The sequence below is a fragment of the Hemicordylus capensis genome, chromosome 5 (genome assembly GCF_027244095.1).
Source record: "Hemicordylus capensis ecotype Gifberg chromosome 5, rHemCap1.1.pri, whole genome shotgun sequence".
Taxonomy (NCBI): Eukaryota; Metazoa; Chordata; class Lepidosauria; order Squamata; family Cordylidae; genus Hemicordylus; species Hemicordylus capensis.
The window spans coordinates 76,090,424-76,107,925 of NC_069661.1; the positions used below are offsets into that span (position 1 = coordinate 76,090,424).

At 42.1% G+C, this 17,502-nt stretch overlaps 1 protein-coding gene across 3 annotated transcripts in view; it reads right to left on the minus strand.

The window, feature by feature from the left end:
- Window positions 1-12,149: 12,149 nt before the first annotated feature.
- Window positions 12,150-17,502, minus strand: part of LOC128327223 (kynurenine/alpha-aminoadipate aminotransferase, mitochondrial-like) — a 32,304-nt gene continuing 26,951 nt past the window's right edge. For all 3 annotated transcript variants that reach the window (XM_053255706.1, XM_053255707.1, XM_053255705.1), the window contains one exon: window positions 12,150-12,296. In XM_053255706.1, the coding sequence (XP_053111681.1) occupies window positions 12,252-12,296 (45 nt within the window). In that variant the 3' untranslated portion in view covers window positions 12,150-12,251. The remainder of the gene's footprint in view (window positions 12,297-17,502) is intronic.

Sequence of the window (17,502 nt, forward strand, 5' to 3'; positions counted from 1 at the left end):
CTGAGCCCAAGATCTTGCCATATTCCCAGAAGAGGTCTAGTATTGCAGAGATTTAATTTTTATTTGATAACAGTAAGGTAACATTGTCGGCATGAGCTACAAATTTTACCCTAAACTCAGAATGCGGTTCTGAGTGGACAGGTGGTTCGGCTATCCCATCACTCTCTCTCCTCCTCCCTCCCGGGAAGATCTAGCAGGGCGGAGGGATAGAGACCGAGAGTCCTTGCAGATGGGGTTCTCTCTGAATCCTGATCAGGATCGGATCCAGGGCAAAAACAAAAAGTAATGGGCTCAGTGGGCATCATTGGCGGACACCTGAATGCTAAGTGATCAGGTCGCCCTGCCATCCATTAATCTGTGGTGTCACCTTTGCATTCGTATAGAGCAGCTGTATCCAAGTAACGAAGAGGGGTGGTATACTTTTAGCTTTCAACAATGTCCACAGATAATTGTGGTTCACTTTGTCAAAGCCCTTAACTTGATCCAATAAGAGGAGGTGACCTTTCCAACTTTCATTCTGTATAGAGTAAAAAAGTTCTCTCAGCAGACACAATGAGTCTGTCATCTTTCTTCCCGAGATAGTGCTTGTCTGCAAGCTGTTGACCAATTTAGGGGGCACTTTCGCCAATCTATTATTTAGGATTTTGGCAAAGATTCTGTAATCGATATTTGTGAGGGTTATCGGTCTCTAGTTTTGTGGTAAAGTGGTGTCACCTTTCTTGGGGGGAAAAATTAAGAGGCCATCCCCAAAGGACCTATTTAAACGCCCATTGTCTAGGACAAAATTAAATAATTTTACTAAAACTGGTAGTAGCTGGTCTGCGTAAATCTTATAGAAAGGCCTTGTCAGACCATCAGGCCCCGGGGCTGATGTGTTCTTTCCTGCTGAGATAACTGCTCTGACATCTTCTATCGTTACAGGATGGGTCAAAGAGCTTTTTTCCCCCTCAGTGAGGGAATAGCCGAGACCATATTCATTCAGACTGCAGAACCTATCTAGATAGGATTGAATGTCCTTTACAGAAATATCCTTCAATGCATACAAGTTTGTATAAAACTGGGCCATGATCTTTAACATATCGTGGGGGTCGGTCATTAGTGGGCTACTTCCATCCGATCGCAGGCCTTGGAATGTCAAACTAGATGCATGCGTCTTGTCCTTTGCCCACTCCCCTTTTTCAACTATAGATCCTTTGAAGCGATACCGCTTATTTTCTAAACGCCTGTGCCGCAGCTCATTTTGAAATGTCCTGATTGTCTCTTTGTAGCGGCGGCATGATTCCACATCGAAGGCTTCTCCCCTGTTCATCTTATCAGCAATCCTCAGATGTTGGGTGATCGCTTACTGGTAATTTTTGACCCCTATCTTATATGTCTGGCTGGTCACTGCCCTAGTACGGCAGCCCACCCTCTTTTTAAGTGTCTCCCAGGCTCCCAAAAGATCATCTTCTGCTTATAACAGCTGAGGGATCTGTCGCCTCAGTTCTGATAAAAGGACACCTTTGAGATATTCATCACTTAACATTTTTGGGTGTAATCACCACAAGGGCTTACCATGTGGAATTAGCTCAGAGAGATTACAAATAAATCCCACAGCCGCATGGTCTGACCATGGGGTAAGTACTAGTTTACACCTGTAGACTTCAAAAGAAGGGGGAGCCCAGAGTCTATCTAGCCTGCTAGCTGATCTCGGGTGGTAATATGTAAATTTGACTCCGGTTTTAAATTTATGTCTATACTGCAATTTAAAGTTCTCTTCGTGACGGATTGGGGAAAAATCCAAATCATTATATACCCCCAAGGCCTTATCAGCTAAACCCAGAGTCTCACTCATAAACTGTTGGAGAGAACTGGAGAGCATCTCCAGTTAGGGCTGAGAGAGACTCCTGCCAGTAACCTTGGAGAAGCCGCTGCCAGTCTGTGAAGACAATACTGAGCTAGGTGGACCTATGGTCTGACTCAGTATATGGCAGCTTCTTATGTTCCTATGTTCCTAGTGGAGTCTGAAATATTTGTGGCCTTTTGGGTGGGTTCAAATTATACAGTAGGTGAAAAACAAAAAAGTAGACCTGCCTACCACGTAGCTACTCAGGAGCCGGAAAATGGTATATCTAATAAAAATAACCAATTTTGTCCAAGTTTGAAAAGGCAGATAACACTTTTATTCAAATATGAATGTTTTCATATTATTCTGGAATGATAAAGTACAGGAATGTATTCAACCATATACTCTTTTGAAAGCAATCTGAGTGAATAGTAAGTTATCCTGACAGGATGGGTGTGTACACTGTATATATACTGTTTATTTACATATTTATACCTTAGGAGCTGTATGTTTAAAAATGCAATTGGTTTGTGACAGTGATATCTCTAAATAATATGCTGCAAATAAAATATGTTATTTTAAATAATACTGGGCAAAAAACACCCCATCGTTCTAGTCTGATATGAATATTATGTCCTGTTTAAAAACAAGCACATGCAAAAAATAATTTTATGTATCACTTAATTTATAGTCTGCCTTTTGATTTAATGTCTCAAAAATTGCTGTTTTAGGAATATCCTAACATTTTGGATGTTGTTTATAAAACCAGCAGAGCCATTAGGTCCTTGATTTCAGTTTGCTGAGCAGGATAGGATTGCTCTTAAACCAGTTTGGGCTAAATGTGTATTGTGCACAAAAGGATCCCTACTGGAAATACAATGCTGTGCTCTAAAAACAAAATAGCAGTATCCTTGCACCAACAGGAGGCTGTCATCAGTGTAACCCTTACAGCATCATAGCTCTGCCTGCACGAAGAGGTAAAGGTAAAGTGTGCTGTCAAGCTGATTTTGACTCCTGGCGCCCACAGAGCCCTGTGGTTTTCTTTGGTAGGATACAGGAGGGGTTTACCTTACCATTGCCTCCTCTCGCGCAGTATGAGATCATGCCTTTCAGCATCTTCCTATAGCGCTGCTGCCTGATATAGTACCAGCGGGGATTCAAACCGCCTTCTGCTTGTTAGAGGTAGAAGGGTGAAAATGGGGGGAAATGGGAATAGGGCAGCAGAGAAGTGGAAATCCTGTGCTGACTCAGGGACTGGACTGACCACGGTGTAATGTTCCACCTGCAGGAGTGATGAAAAAACTACTGATGGAGTAAATGAAGAGGTCAAAACAACTGCCTCCCACCCCCACTCCCTCTTTGCCCTACAGCCACATTAGAAGATTGGGTCCATAAACCAGGACCTCAGATTTTAATCCTCAGTATCACTCAGGAGACAAAGGCTTATTGTTATGCCTCAACATATGACCTCTGTACAGGGCTGGACTGGGGGCACTGAGAGGGCGATGGAATGTATGTGGGGAGGGTGCCAGGTTTTGAGCAGAATGGGTAATTAAGGGTGGGAGTGTTCACTGCTGATGAGTGTGGCGGGACGCAGGGGCGCCCCCGCAGATGGGGCGCACTGGGAATATACTCTCTTGCCCCGTGGGCCAATCTGAGCCTGCCTCTGTACCTTCTGCATCCTGAGGACTCAGATCTTTATGATCCCCAGTCAACCCTGGAATATGTGTACTGGCTGAATAGCCTTTCCTTATTCAGAGTGTCCTTCATGCAGAAGACATGGGTTACATGTGTATGTTGCATAAAAGGATCCCTACTGGCAACAAGCTGCCAAATGCAATTACCCATTGTGGACCAGTGAAGGTAATGGTGCGGGAGCCCAACCAACTCCGCTGATGAACGCAAGGCACTTCACTTTACTACTGTCACTGCTAACCAAATGCTCATTTTTCTTTGCAGGCTTATAAACCAGGGCATATGGCTCCATCAGAGTTCAAGTGCAACTCCCTCTGGTACGTGGAGGAGTATTGTCTTGATAATACAGTTAATCTCTCCCCCAGCAGTTAAGCCCTCCTATGTAGATTTCAGGGAGGCTGGCAATGGGAGAGTGAGCAGTTAGGCTACAACATGTCCCCATGCAGGTAATGTTCTCTGCTATACAAGTATGTACTCTTAATAGCCTGGAATAGGATGGTTAAAAATTGATGTCAAAGGTGACTTTCAAAGAATTTTCAGTTCCTACCTCTTCAGTAAAGCTGTGATGCTTCTAAGGTAAGAACACGTAGTTAGCGATAACCTTTCAAGGTCTGTATAGTACTAAGTGGCTGTTCTATTCCCTATTCAGTTGTTGGGAGGGTTCTGCATTAGAAGAGCAGCAGCATTGCCTTTTAAAAATTGTCCTGTAAAGAAACAGTGTGTTCCAGTGGCCTCTCTGCCAGCTGTCTATACAGCATAGCTGCAATTCTTTCCTTCTCTTCGGGACCCTTTTCAATTGTTCTAAATATTTAGCTATTTAGAACATCTTTAATTGCTTTTCTTGTAGACTCAAAGCAGCCTACAATAAGTAGTGCATTGTACTGCAAATAAATTAATGCAAATGAAATGTTTCTGTTTTAAATGAATACTCAAACACATCACCACATCTGCTCCATGTTTCTTCTTGCAGTGATTTTACTGCTGTCCTTTAAGGGCAACTTCTATTGCTCACTGTGCCTTAACAGTTAAGACATTTCTATTGGCTGTTTGGGATAGTATGCAATGCAATACAATACAATACATCACACACACTTTTCTAAGAATTTTATTAGTTTCCTCCATGATAAAGGGGCTTCTATTTGCTGCATCATGTTGATACTTGCAGTCCATGGAGCAGATGCTTTTGTGGAGCTATTGGCAATGACTTTGTGATCTTTTCTTGTGAGGGTATTGTATCTTTAAAATCATCAATGTCTTTAAAAATATGATTATTTTCCCCAGCATTCATCATGTTGCAAGTAATGCGACTTACTTCGAAGAGAGCTTCAGATTTGTGCCTTTAGATTTCAGTGTACGAAGGCATAAACTGCGTATTATTTGGAGAAATAAATTCATGAGATTATTTTATTTTTAATTTTTATTTATTCAATTTTTATACCGCCCCTCCAAAAAAGGCTCAGGGCGGTTATCTCTCCCAAGCGTGTGGAATGTGTCACAATTTTCTTTTATTTATTTATATCCACTCTGCATCAGCTTTTGTGTACATTACAAATTCTAGCTGTTACAATGGATTAGAAACCCTGACCTAGGTTGCTAGAAGCAGTCCAGTGATGGAGTTCGCCATTAAAGGTTTGTTCAGGTGGTATTCGTTAAATGGCTAGAAGACAGAAGATAATACTTGGTCATAAGAATCTAGGAAAGGGGTCAGAGTATATGTTAATTTCATTTATTAATTATATTTCTTTATTAATACATGGATGATCTCAAAATACCATAGTAATTTATTTAACTTTCTAAATACGTGAGTGGCTGTTCTTTGAAAATATAGTGAATGAGCCTATTACATGTATGCAGCATAGACATTACAAATACTAGACCGGCAATTCCTTTTCTGCAGATGGGACTTAATTACCCCCCTCCTCATTATAAGATAAATGTGGCCACCCCTGCTCATAGGAGCTAGCAGAGAAATCCAGGTTTTATCTAAGCTGTTGTTGGGCATGTCCCTCCCACCCCTGAAACAACTGAGGTAATGCCTAGAGATCATATCCCTTCAAACTCTGATATTATTACATGTAAAAAACCCCATGATTTTTGGAATTTCATTAATTGCATTTAAAAATGCAAATATAACCCATAGTTGTTATGTCTATACTGCAGATGGGGTGTGTGCATTGCAACCACTGTATAATCTCCACAGATGGCGACTGAAATGGATACTGGTTTTCAACAATGGTCTATCAAAGGCTTTAAGAAATGTCACCTTCTCATTCTTTATTGTAATGACTCAGTGTCATAGATGAAGGCTTCCTGCTGCAATACTACACTGAGCATCCATGTTATGTTGAAAACCAACGATACAGCAAATGTTATCCCTCACAAAATGTACCTCAGGCTGCAGCGAAGTCTTGCTCAAATCCAAAGCCAGTGTGTACTTGAATGCAGACATGCCTTCTGCTTTATTCACCTGTATGCAGGGACATTTTGCCTTTCCCTATTATAACTGTGTAAAATTGAGATTCAGAATCCAAATCAAACAAGAAATCAGGGCACATGTGCTAATCTAGTCTTTTCTATGGTATATACATTCAAGGCTGGTGCCTGTTTTATAGTATTCCATCTATATATTGTTTATAAAGAAACTTTCCATGCTAGAAGTTATAATTCTGCAACTGATATTTTTTGTAATTTGTTGCTAATAATAAGTTCATGCATGTTTGTTAATCACTGAGTGACATGATTAATTGCACATATAAAACAGACATTCCTGTAACAGACATTACCATAGAGAGAGCCTTCATCACAGAATCTCATATTTCAAACACATTCCCTTTTCAGTGGAAGCAGAGAGAGCATTCAGATGAGATTTGCTGAGTGATGGGAACCAGCATGGTGTAGTGGTTAGAGTGTTGGACTAGGACCAGGGAGACCCGAGTTCAAATCCCCATTCAGCCATGATACTTGCTGGGTGACTCTGGGCCAGTCACTTCTCTCTCAGCCTAACCTACTTCACAGGGTTGTTGTGAGGAGAAACTTAAGTATGTAGTACACTGCTCTGGGCTCCTTGGAGGAAGAGTGGGATATAAAATGTATGTGTATATCTATATCTATATCTATATCTATCTATCTATCTATAAAATAGATGCGTGATGAAGTTTAAATCTTGGTAATGAGAGAAAAATCATTTATAAAAATCAGATGAATCCCCATTTACCTGATTTTATTACCAACATTCCCAATGCATTTTGAGCACAGTTGTTTCTTCAAGCAAATGTACTTTACACCTAACTACTTTTTTCTCTGGAATGTAGTATTGAATTATGAATACTTAAAAAAAACCCACCGAACCCGCCCCCCCAGATTAAGATCTAAAATATTTGCTTAGAAATGTTTCAGTTTCATGTTGCAGAGAAATCATAGCAGTTAATCTATATGTTTAAAAGCAACGTTCTGAAAATAAATTCATCATAATTTTAATGCATTTCCTATATTTACTAAGTACACTTGTAAAACCCTGGCCTGTTTACAAGTACACATGTAAAAGCAAAGCCTTTTAAACCAGCAGCTGTTTTTATTCCATGAATTAAGCTTGCCACCTGCTGGTAATGCTGCACAACTGCCCATGCTGGTGATGTTTTTAAAAATTATTTTTATATAAAACTCTGAGGGTTTCTGTTCCTCACTAAACCTATGATGGCACTGATTATGCGCTTGTTATCCGCTTCTGTAAATTTATGCTGCCAATTTGGATGATACCTTACCAGCCCATGTGATTAGGAAGGGGACGTGCCATAAGTGTTCCTGTCAGGATGTCCTATGCAGTAGACATCCTGCTACGTCCCTCCCTTTGATGTATCATGGCACACTGTTCATCCCAATGGTTGTGCTTTTGGCTTGTCATCTTTCTGATCACATGGACTGGTAAGGTACCATCCAGAACATCCCAGAATCTCCTTGCCAGTCAGAACTTGGAAGAAATAGAAGGATGTTGACTCTTCCTTCTTGCTTCTGTTATTTATTCTGTTAGCACTATAGAAACATTTGTAGTTGTACTTGTTGTTCTGCTACAAAAGTAATGACATTTCAAATTCAGCTAGCCTTGCTGCATTCCCGCTGCCCCGCCCCCCCCCCACAATTCCTACACAGTATTTGGGGGCCTGTTCCTCAAGTGAAAGGTTGCAGAGGAATTACTTATCCTCTATAATTGTACAGGAAGCAACTTTAACTGAGAAACAAGAGTTTGATATTTATTACTAACTAAATCATATGCTAAAAAAACAATAAACAGACTAATAGTCTCTTATACAGAGAGAGGGCGAACCTCTGAGTTTTAAATTCAGGACAGCAAGTGAGGAGCAGACAAACAAAACACAGTGACTCCACACCGAGCCAAAACGCAGACCCCATTCAAATATATACAAGCTGCATGCCCCACATAGAGACAATGTCCATGGCAAAATCCCAACAGCAGTTTGCCAAACATGGCAGCTGGTGTGAATAAACTTACTGCCTACATGTGATGGGGGAGCGAGACTGTTCCCATTCACCCATCCCCTGCTCATTGGGTATTTCTAGTGTAAGACAGGTTGACATCCATGCAAGGGTGTCATATTTCTTTGGGCTTACACAAAAAAGTTCCACAGTATACGGTAGTTGCTCCAAATTGTGCAGTCCTGAACCTACATTAAATCTAGGACATCATGATTTGGGCCTAAAGATGTTGGATTTTTCACAATTCCACTTCACCATACCACACAGAAGGGGTAAATTAATCCAAAGCCCCTCTCCCTCATTTTCTTGATAGGAATATTTCTGCCAGTGCCAGCAGAGCAGATCAGGAACAAAAGGTATACAGATACCCACAAACAGAGGAATACATACATCACACAGTCTTGTAGCATACGTTTTGTGGACTATGCAAAAAGAATGCTTTTGCTACAATGGATTCCTACCCCTTCTTGTGTTGGTTCTTTTATTGTTAATTGATTGTTAGCCTGCTTTCCAGTAGGCTTATGAGATCACCCGGCATTCTGTGTGTGTGTCCGTGTGTTCCCCCCACCCCATCAACTACCCAATGCCTGGACCAATATGAACCAAACTGGGTACAGTTGTAGGGACACATAGGGACACATCAATGGCGTAGTTTGTGATGATGTCATCCACCCCAATCCAAGATGCCGGACATGTAAACATTTGAGGTGCAAGTGGGCTAACTTGTGAACTGCTTAACCGACTTGAAGCAAATTTGCAGCTGTAGGGACACATAGGGATGCCCAAATAGCATGGTGTGTGATGATGTCATTCTCTCCGATTCAAGATGTTAGCCACACGAACATCTGAGGCAAAAGCGGGCTAATTTGTGGATTGTCTAACCAATTTAAACCAAATTAGGGACAGTTGCAGTGAGTGACTCGCAGAGACACCTCAACAACATAGATTGTGATGATGGCATCCACCCTGATCCAAGATGGCAGATGCATACACTTTGGAAGCGCAAGTGGGCTAACTTGTGAACCGCTTAAATGATGTGACCAAATTTGCTACAGCTGTAGGGACACATAGGATCACCTCAACAGCATTGATTGTGACAATGTCATCCAAACCAATTCAAGATGGCAGACACGTGAACATTTGAGGTGCAAGTGGGCTAACTTGTGAACCACTTCACCGATCTGAACAAAATTTGCTGCTGTAGGGACACATAGGGACACCTCAACAGCATAGATTGTGACAATGGCAGACCCAATTCAAGATGGCGGACACGTACACTTTTGAGGCACAAGTTCAATAACTTGTGGACAGTCTAATTGATTTGAACCAAATTTTCAACAGCTGTATGGACACATAGAGATGTCCTAATGGTGTAGTTTGTGATGATGTCATCCACCTTGATCCAAGATGGTGGACGTGTGAACTTCTGAGGCACGTGAACTAATCTGAGGACTATCTAACCCATTTGAACCAAATTTGATACAGTTGTAGCGAGTGACACACATGGACACCTCAATGGTATAGTTTGCAATAATGCCATTCACTCTGATCCAAGATGGTGGATGCATGAACATTTGAGGTACAAGAGATCTAACTTGTGAACCTTTATTTGAACCAAAATTAATCCAGTTGTAGAGACAGTGAAAGGAAAGTAGGCTGATTAGTTCTTACTAGAACAACTTGTTATTTAATACAAACCACCTTCCTTCTGGTACTGGAAAGGATACACACACACACACAACCCTTTTGAATAAAAGACATAATTAACTTTCTATATGACCTCTGTAGAAAATTTGTTTGGAACAGAGCACATACGTTATCTGAAATAAATATTTTATTTTTATATCTATCTATCTATCTATCTATCTATCTATCTATCTATCTATCTATCTATCTATCTATCTCTTAGGTGTGCTTGTCGCTAATCCTATGCATGGAAGCTCCTGTGAGAGAGTTCATGAGCGAACTGTCGGCAGGGGAAGAGGAAAGCAGTGTCGCTGGACAGACAGACAGGTGGGCAAGTGGGGAGAAGATGGAGGTGGTGGGCAGGTGGGTGAGCAGTGGGAGAAAATGGTAGTGGAGGGTGGGTGGGGGGGAGAGAGAAGGTGGCAGTGGTAGGTGGGTGGGGGGAGAAAATGGTCGGTGGGAGAAAATGACGGCAGTACCAGTGGGGTGGGGGTGGGGGAGAAGTAGAGGTGCAGATGCTCTGCACCAGGCCCAGCTAGTTTTTATGGTTTCACATAATAAAGGATTGTAATGCCAGTGTATCAATACATTGCCGAACCAGGAGGGAGGCAGCTGTTCAGGTAAGAAAATACCTACATGATGTTATATTCATAACACTCACATGGACACAGACAGACAGACAGAAGAACAGCCTTGCTGGATCAGGCTCAAGACCAATCTAGTCCAGCCTCCTGTTTCACGGAGAGGCCCACTAGATGCCTCCAAGAAGTCTACAGGCAGGGGGTGAGGGCTTGCCCTCTCTCCTGTCATTGCTCCCCTGCAACTGGTATTTAGTGGCATCTTGCCTCTGAGGCTGGAGGTGGCGTATAGCCACCACCAGACTAGTAGCCATTGATAGACCTGTCCTTCATGACTTTGTCTAAGCCCCTTGTCCGTGCTCTGAAACAGGCTACAGTGGGGGGTGGTTCAGTTTTGGCACTGGTGAGCATAGAATGGAGGCCCCAAAGGAGAAGCAGTTGAGGTCAGGTCTGGGGGTAGGTACGAGATCAAGCAGACCAGAAGCAGGGCCTGAGGCTGTGATTGAGGATGGGCCATGGCATGGAACCAGATCAAACAGATAAAAGCAGGCAACCAGAAGCAGGAAGCCTGGCCAAAGGCATGGTGGTCAGGTACCAGAATAGGTAAGACAAGGCAGGATGTATCTGCATAGCTACTTGACGCAAGTTTCTCAGACTGCTGAACTGGCTTAGAAGCAGAGGTTTTTTAGGGTCTGATGTGTCCTCATTGAATTAAGAGCTCAGCTGACACGATCCAGGCTAAGTTCAGCTGACAATTTTCAACCTGGCATTGCAGCTTAGAGGATGCCTTTGTTCCAAGCATCTTAATCCACCGGTCTTAGTAAAGGACCAAGATGGTTGCCGGGGTCTGGCTGCTGAGAGTCCTGATTTGAGACTCCCCCATGTGCCATACACATATACAATACACACACTCTGCAGTGTCATGGGAATGTACAACGAGAAAGCTCTCCCATGCTGGTGTGTGTGTGTGTGTGTGTGTGTGTGTGTGTGAGGCTGACTACATATAACCAGGGATGCTGCTGACATTCATAATTATCCAGTTTGAAATACAAATTCCCCCATCTTGTAACCTTCAAATGCATTACAAATTGAGCATAATTTCTCTTGAATTCCTTGAGTCTCATCTTTTCATAGACAGAAGCCGTCTGCTCGGGAGAATGGATGGCCAAACTAAGGGAGAAAATTTGGCATGGAAGTTAGGGTTAGGTGGTGAGAAATGGGGGGACGGAATGTGTTTTTCTTTCCCCGCCCTTCACTGTTACTTTAGCAGTGGGGAAGTAGTGGGAATGCAGCTTAGACAGGATGATTTTGATCACAGAATTAGCCCATAAGGAAAGGATTTGTCACTGTCTCCCCCAGTGCCACCACTGCAATCAATTTTGTGGCTTCCCAAGATTAAATTTCAATTAAAAAAAACAAACAAAAAAACTGCTGGGAAATCAGCTGTGGCTCTCCTAGTGTCCTGTGCAGTTTGATCCTAAATCAGTGGCCACTACATTTTAGATAGCGGCCACTAGAGGGAGCCAGTATAAAGGTATACAATGGCTAGGAATGCTAGATTCCTGTGCTTGATCTGAAAATGTATGGGCCTAATAATTATTGCTATAGAACTTGTGTGCTCTAGAGACTAGGGAGACAGAACTGGGATTTATTCCATTCTTAATGGTGAGTCATAACAAAACATAGATAATTCACTTTTTAGGGGACTCATTTCCCCTTGCTGGAATAGGGAGTACTTACGAAACAGTGTTGACATAATGTGCATGTAAGCACCCAAGTATATTATTATAATAAATTGTTGGCCAAGGCAATGCACTTTCTACAAAAGCTACTGCATAATATTTAAAACAATGAAACATTGTGAGAAGCAGGGATAAAATAAATGATTTATTTAGCAGCTCATTCAGTGAAATTAGAAGCACAGTCTGAATGTCAGCCAGGGAAGGTTTTGGTAAATGCCGCTTTGCCACAGGCTTTCATTCACTTTCTTCCTTTATAAGTTCAGCAAGCTTCTGGAAAGCCTAAATAAAAGAACAAGTAAATGATTTAAAAAATATTATCATAGTTCATCTTGATAAAAGTCAGCATAATTGAACTAATCTTGCTCTATCACATTCCTGCCCATTTCTTCTTTCAATTTCTTACACGTAGAATTAAATACAGCTCACGCATTTTATGGGGTACAGAGACAGGAAAAGTGAGTGGTCTTTTTTGGTATTAAAACATTCTTGAAATATAAGCTTAAGAACATAAGAACAGCCTTGCTGGATCAGGCCCAGGGCCCATCTAGTCCAGCAGCCTGTTTCACACAGTGGTCCACCAGATGCCGCTGGAAGCCACAGGCAGTTGTTGAGGGCATGCCCTCTCTCCTGCTGTTACTCCCCTGCAACTGGTACTCAGAGGCATCCTGCCTTTGAGGCTGGAGGTGGCCTTTAGCCCTCCAACTAGTAGCCGATGATAGACCTCTCCTTCATGAAGTTATCCAAACCCCTCTTAAAGACATCCAGCTTCTTGGCTGTCACCACATCTTGTGGCAGAGAATTCCACACGTTGATTATCCGTTGTGTGAAAAAGTACTTCCGTTTGTTGGTCCTAGATTTCCTGGGCGAATAGTCAAGATACTTAGGTATCTTGACTCAGGTAGCTAATAGTCAAGATACTCAGGAAGAAAGTATAACTTGTGAAATGTATAAACCTCTTGATTTCAAGGAAAATTGCAGGGGCACAAGCTACTCCAAATTAAGCATTTTAATTTCCTGTTATTTTCACTAGATGTGATTTGAGCACTTTGCTCTCCCACTGAAATAAATAAAAGTGTTACAAATATGACAGATATTTATATACCACTTTTCAACAAAAGTTCCCAAAGCAGTTTAATTGTGGTTAGGTTATGACATTTAGCTGCATTAGTTTAAGGGAGAAAAAAAACACAATCTCATGCTACAGGGCAAAAACCATGCTTTAAATGGTAGTGCCAGAAATAAATGTCCATGCTCAAAATAGCAATCCTATAGTTATCTGAGAGAGAAAACTCTCTTCATCATGCATCACAAGATGCCTTAACTATGGCTCCACATGACCAGACTAGATTGAAACAGAACTATAAAGTCTGAAAGGGCACCAGGATAGTTCACTGGAGTTCAACCAGTAGGGTTCAGCCAGGTTAGAGTTCACAACTGGGTCATATTCCAGCCTAAAGTGGGTTGCACTCTTGGCACCATCACCATTTTAATTTCCCACACCCTCTTATTTAGGGATTGAGAAGAAAGACTGAGAAAAACAGAAAGAGGATGGTTATGGGGTGCAAGATGAAAGGTGGACATATACTATGAAGTATTTAAAACATAGGTCTCTCATTGACCACTGAAGTAAAAACTAGTTTTTGGATGGGAAGAAGTTGAAACCTACTGGCCTATCCAATATAAGTTTGTTTTGGAGAAAGGACATGACAGTCATTGACCACAGATGACAATGGTTATGGATTTTGCCTGAGTCTAGTTCCATGGGTGCACTTTTAATATTACAACTTGGTCTAAGTGCAGGAAAGGCCATAGGTCAGTTGTGGATCTTTGAATGTACTAGTACCCTTCAATTCTGGCATCTCTGTTTATTGACTACCAAGAAGCAGGCTAGGATCATTGTTCTGAGAGAAACATTGGGGAGACTGGCAATTACCTCAGAACACCACAGATGACATCCTGGTTACATTTACTCTTGGAAGTCCCACTGAAATTAAAAAGACAAGCTCACTTTCTCTTGGCTCTCCTCACTCTACTCCTAGTAGTTGGTTGACCAAGATGGAAGTAGGTGAAAAGTCCTTGTTTTGACCATTGACTGGCCTCACATAGAGTGATGTGTGGGGTGAACAATTTTCCAGAAACATTTCTGCTGCCACATTTTTCTGTAGAATTTTTTTCTGCTCAAAATTCATACGGTGGTAGCACATGATGGTAACATTAAATGTGATTACTTTCAAGGAGATCAGTCTACCAGTTGATTTTTAAAGAATTAATTTTAAAAAGCACATTTAAAAAAATTCATTAAAAATCAACAGATGGACTGATCTCCTTGAAGGTACGTACACTTAATGCTACCATTAAATGCTTCTACCATTTGAATTCTGAGAACTTACTGCTCAGGAATCCAGGAATTATAACATGAGATGCAAAAAATGGGGTACTACTTTTATATGAAGGCGTTAAATAACATGCTAAATCAGAACACAATCTGTTTAGGGCACTGGGTAAATTTTCATAGTAGGTTACGTTTTAAGCGAAAGATTATATGCAATTTTTATACAAATGAAGACAAATTTCATGTAAATATTTTCAATTCAGGTTTTCCTACAACATTGATCCCACACTCCAGTAACGGGAAGCTTTGGTACTTTCAAGTAGGGATGTGCTCAAATCATTTCGGCACCTCTTTGAAGAGGTACCGAAATGATTCGGCACCCTGTAGCTGAAACATTTCAGTGCAGGGTGAGGACTTCCTTTAATACTTTGAATTTGCATGCCATTTGCATGCCGACACCACTTGAGGGATGCTGGGGGAAGCATCTTGTCGCTTTCACAGGGATGTTTCTCTTGGAACAGTCCCGTGATGGCGGCATGGGGCGGTGGAGCCTCGCAGGAGGGGCAGGTAGGACCCGCCTGCCTCCTCTTAAGGGAACCCCTCCCCGCCCCCTGGGATGTGCCTGAAGTATTTCATGCACATCCCTACTTTCAAGGTCAAATGGTGTGTGTGTGTGTGTGTGTGTGTGTGTGTGTGTGTGTGTGTGTGTGTTGAGCTGGATAGATCCCTTCCTTTCTCATAGTTAAAAAAAAGGAAACTCTAGGCGATGTTAGGTCTTGGATAAAATATCTTATATTTTTCTAGGTTCTTCTAAGATAAATTTCTTATAGAAACCCTAGAGACAGCATTGGAATGAATGGGCTTGATCTGGATTTTCTGTTTGGTACAAGGACTGTTTATGATAGCTCTGTTATCTGTCTGTCTTCCTATCCACTTAATCCCTAAAGCAGAATCTTTCAGGGAACTCCTTTTCAATATGGCATGCCATGCTCTTTAACATCTACATGAAACTGCTGGGAGAAATCATCAGGAGTTTTGGTACAGAGTGTTTTTTAATTATGCTGATGATAACCAAATCTATTTCTCCACGTCAACATCATCAGTAGAAGAAATCATCTCCCTAAATGCCTGCCTGGAGGCAGTGATGGGTTACAGGCTTCAACCAGCACCTTTGTTTTGCAGAAACCTATAGACAGCCAGTGTAGTTCTTTTAGTATAGGAGTAATACGGTCTCTCTGAGATGACCCAGAGACCACCATCCTGACTGCCTCATTCTGTACCAACTGCAGTTTATGGACTATGTACAAAGGCAGCCCCACATAAAGCACATTGCAGTAGTCTAGTCTGGAGGTTTACTAATTAATTATATTAATTAATAATTATAATATAATATTAGACTATTATATTAAAGTCTAGATATTGGTTCTTGGAATTCAGGAAGAGAGTATCTAAAGTATCATATAGAGGACTAGTGCTTTATAAATTCATCAGGCATTCATTGCAGTTTAAAATTCTTAGATAAAACTGACTCAGAGTATTGGAAAACTCATAACTATTTCATTGCAAAAAAGAAAAGAAAAAGAAAATAAACTTTTAAAAAAATCAAGAAGCAGATGATTTATATATCTCTTTCCTATGTGCACGGTACTCTTTATAACAGAATTTTATGCACACACCTATAAGCAGGAACAATTTGCACTTAAATTGGAATCTTCAGATCAATGGGTCCAGTAACCATTCAGATGTTTCCAATGGGGCTTATTTACTTGAACTAGTGTTTTCCAGTAAAATAAGTTTGTTATTTTTGGCAGGAATTTGAAGAGAAGCGGCCACAAGAACTAAATCAGTCTGCGGCTTTATTATGTACATCACAACAGAAAATACTCCATCTCAGGTATGTAGTGATTACCATTACTGCCATTTTATATATAATTTCCCCGATGAATTGTTATGGAATTCCATCCCAAAACAGCATTTCAGTTGCATTAACTACAGTGCCTCAACACAGTAGATCAAACAACTTGCAGTGCTAGCAGAATCCCTGGAGGAGGGAATGGTGGGATAAGTTTGCAGTTTGAGCAATATGTCACTGGCACAACTGATCATGGTTACTATCTTATAGCAGTGATTTTTATACCAGTAGAAAAGCCACAGCTTTGAGGAAGTCATAGTTCAGTGGTTGAATCTCTTTGGGAAAGAGCAGTAGGCTCATTGTTAGAGCACACATGATTTACACACAAAAGGTTTCAGGTTCAGTACCCAGGGGCTCCAGGTAGAGCTAGGAAAGATATCTGTCTGAAACCCTGACTAGCTGCTTCCCATCAGTGTAAAAAATGCTGTGCTAGATGGATCAATGGACTGATTCAATATAAGGCATTTTCATAGCCCAGCAAGTAAGAACTATAGATGTCGGCTTTCATGTACTTATCCCTAGATAGTTGGGGAATCACATGTGCAAATATTCATTCATTCATTCAAAATATTTGTACCCAGCCCCTCCAGTACATTACTGTTTGGGGGCAGCTCACAACATTTATAAAATAGTTACAACTAGCCGACCCGAACAGAGCATCTGTGCGCTCTTTGGGGCCAGCTGTTCCTGCCTCCCTCCTGCTCCACTTTCCCTCCCCCTCCCTCTCTCCCACCCCATTCTCTTGCCCCCTCCATCCTGCCAGCTCCCTCCTGTCCCCTCCCTCCTGCCCCACTCTCTTGTCCTCCCTCCCTCCTTCCCCCACCCAACTCTCTCTTGCCCTCCCTTCCCCTCCTACCCCCTCTCTCACCCTCCTTCCTCCCTCCTGCCCCACTCTCTTGCCTTCCCCTTCCTGCCCCACTCTCTCCTGCCCTCCCTCCTGTCCCATTCTCTCTCACCCTCCCTCCCACCCCTCTCTCTTGCCCTCCCTCCCCTCCTGCCCAACTCTCTTGTCCTCCCTCCCTCCCCCTCTCTCCCCACTCTCTCACTCTCCTTCCCCCCTCCTGCCCCACTCTCTATTGCCCTACTCCCTCCTGCCCACTCTCTCCTGCCCCACTTTCTCCTGCCCCTCCCCTTCTCCCCCACTTTATCCTGCCCCTCCCCCTCCCTTCTGCTCCTCCCCCTCCCTCTTGCCTCACTCTCTTGCCCTCTCTCCCCTCCCTCCCTCCTGCCTGCCCACCCTT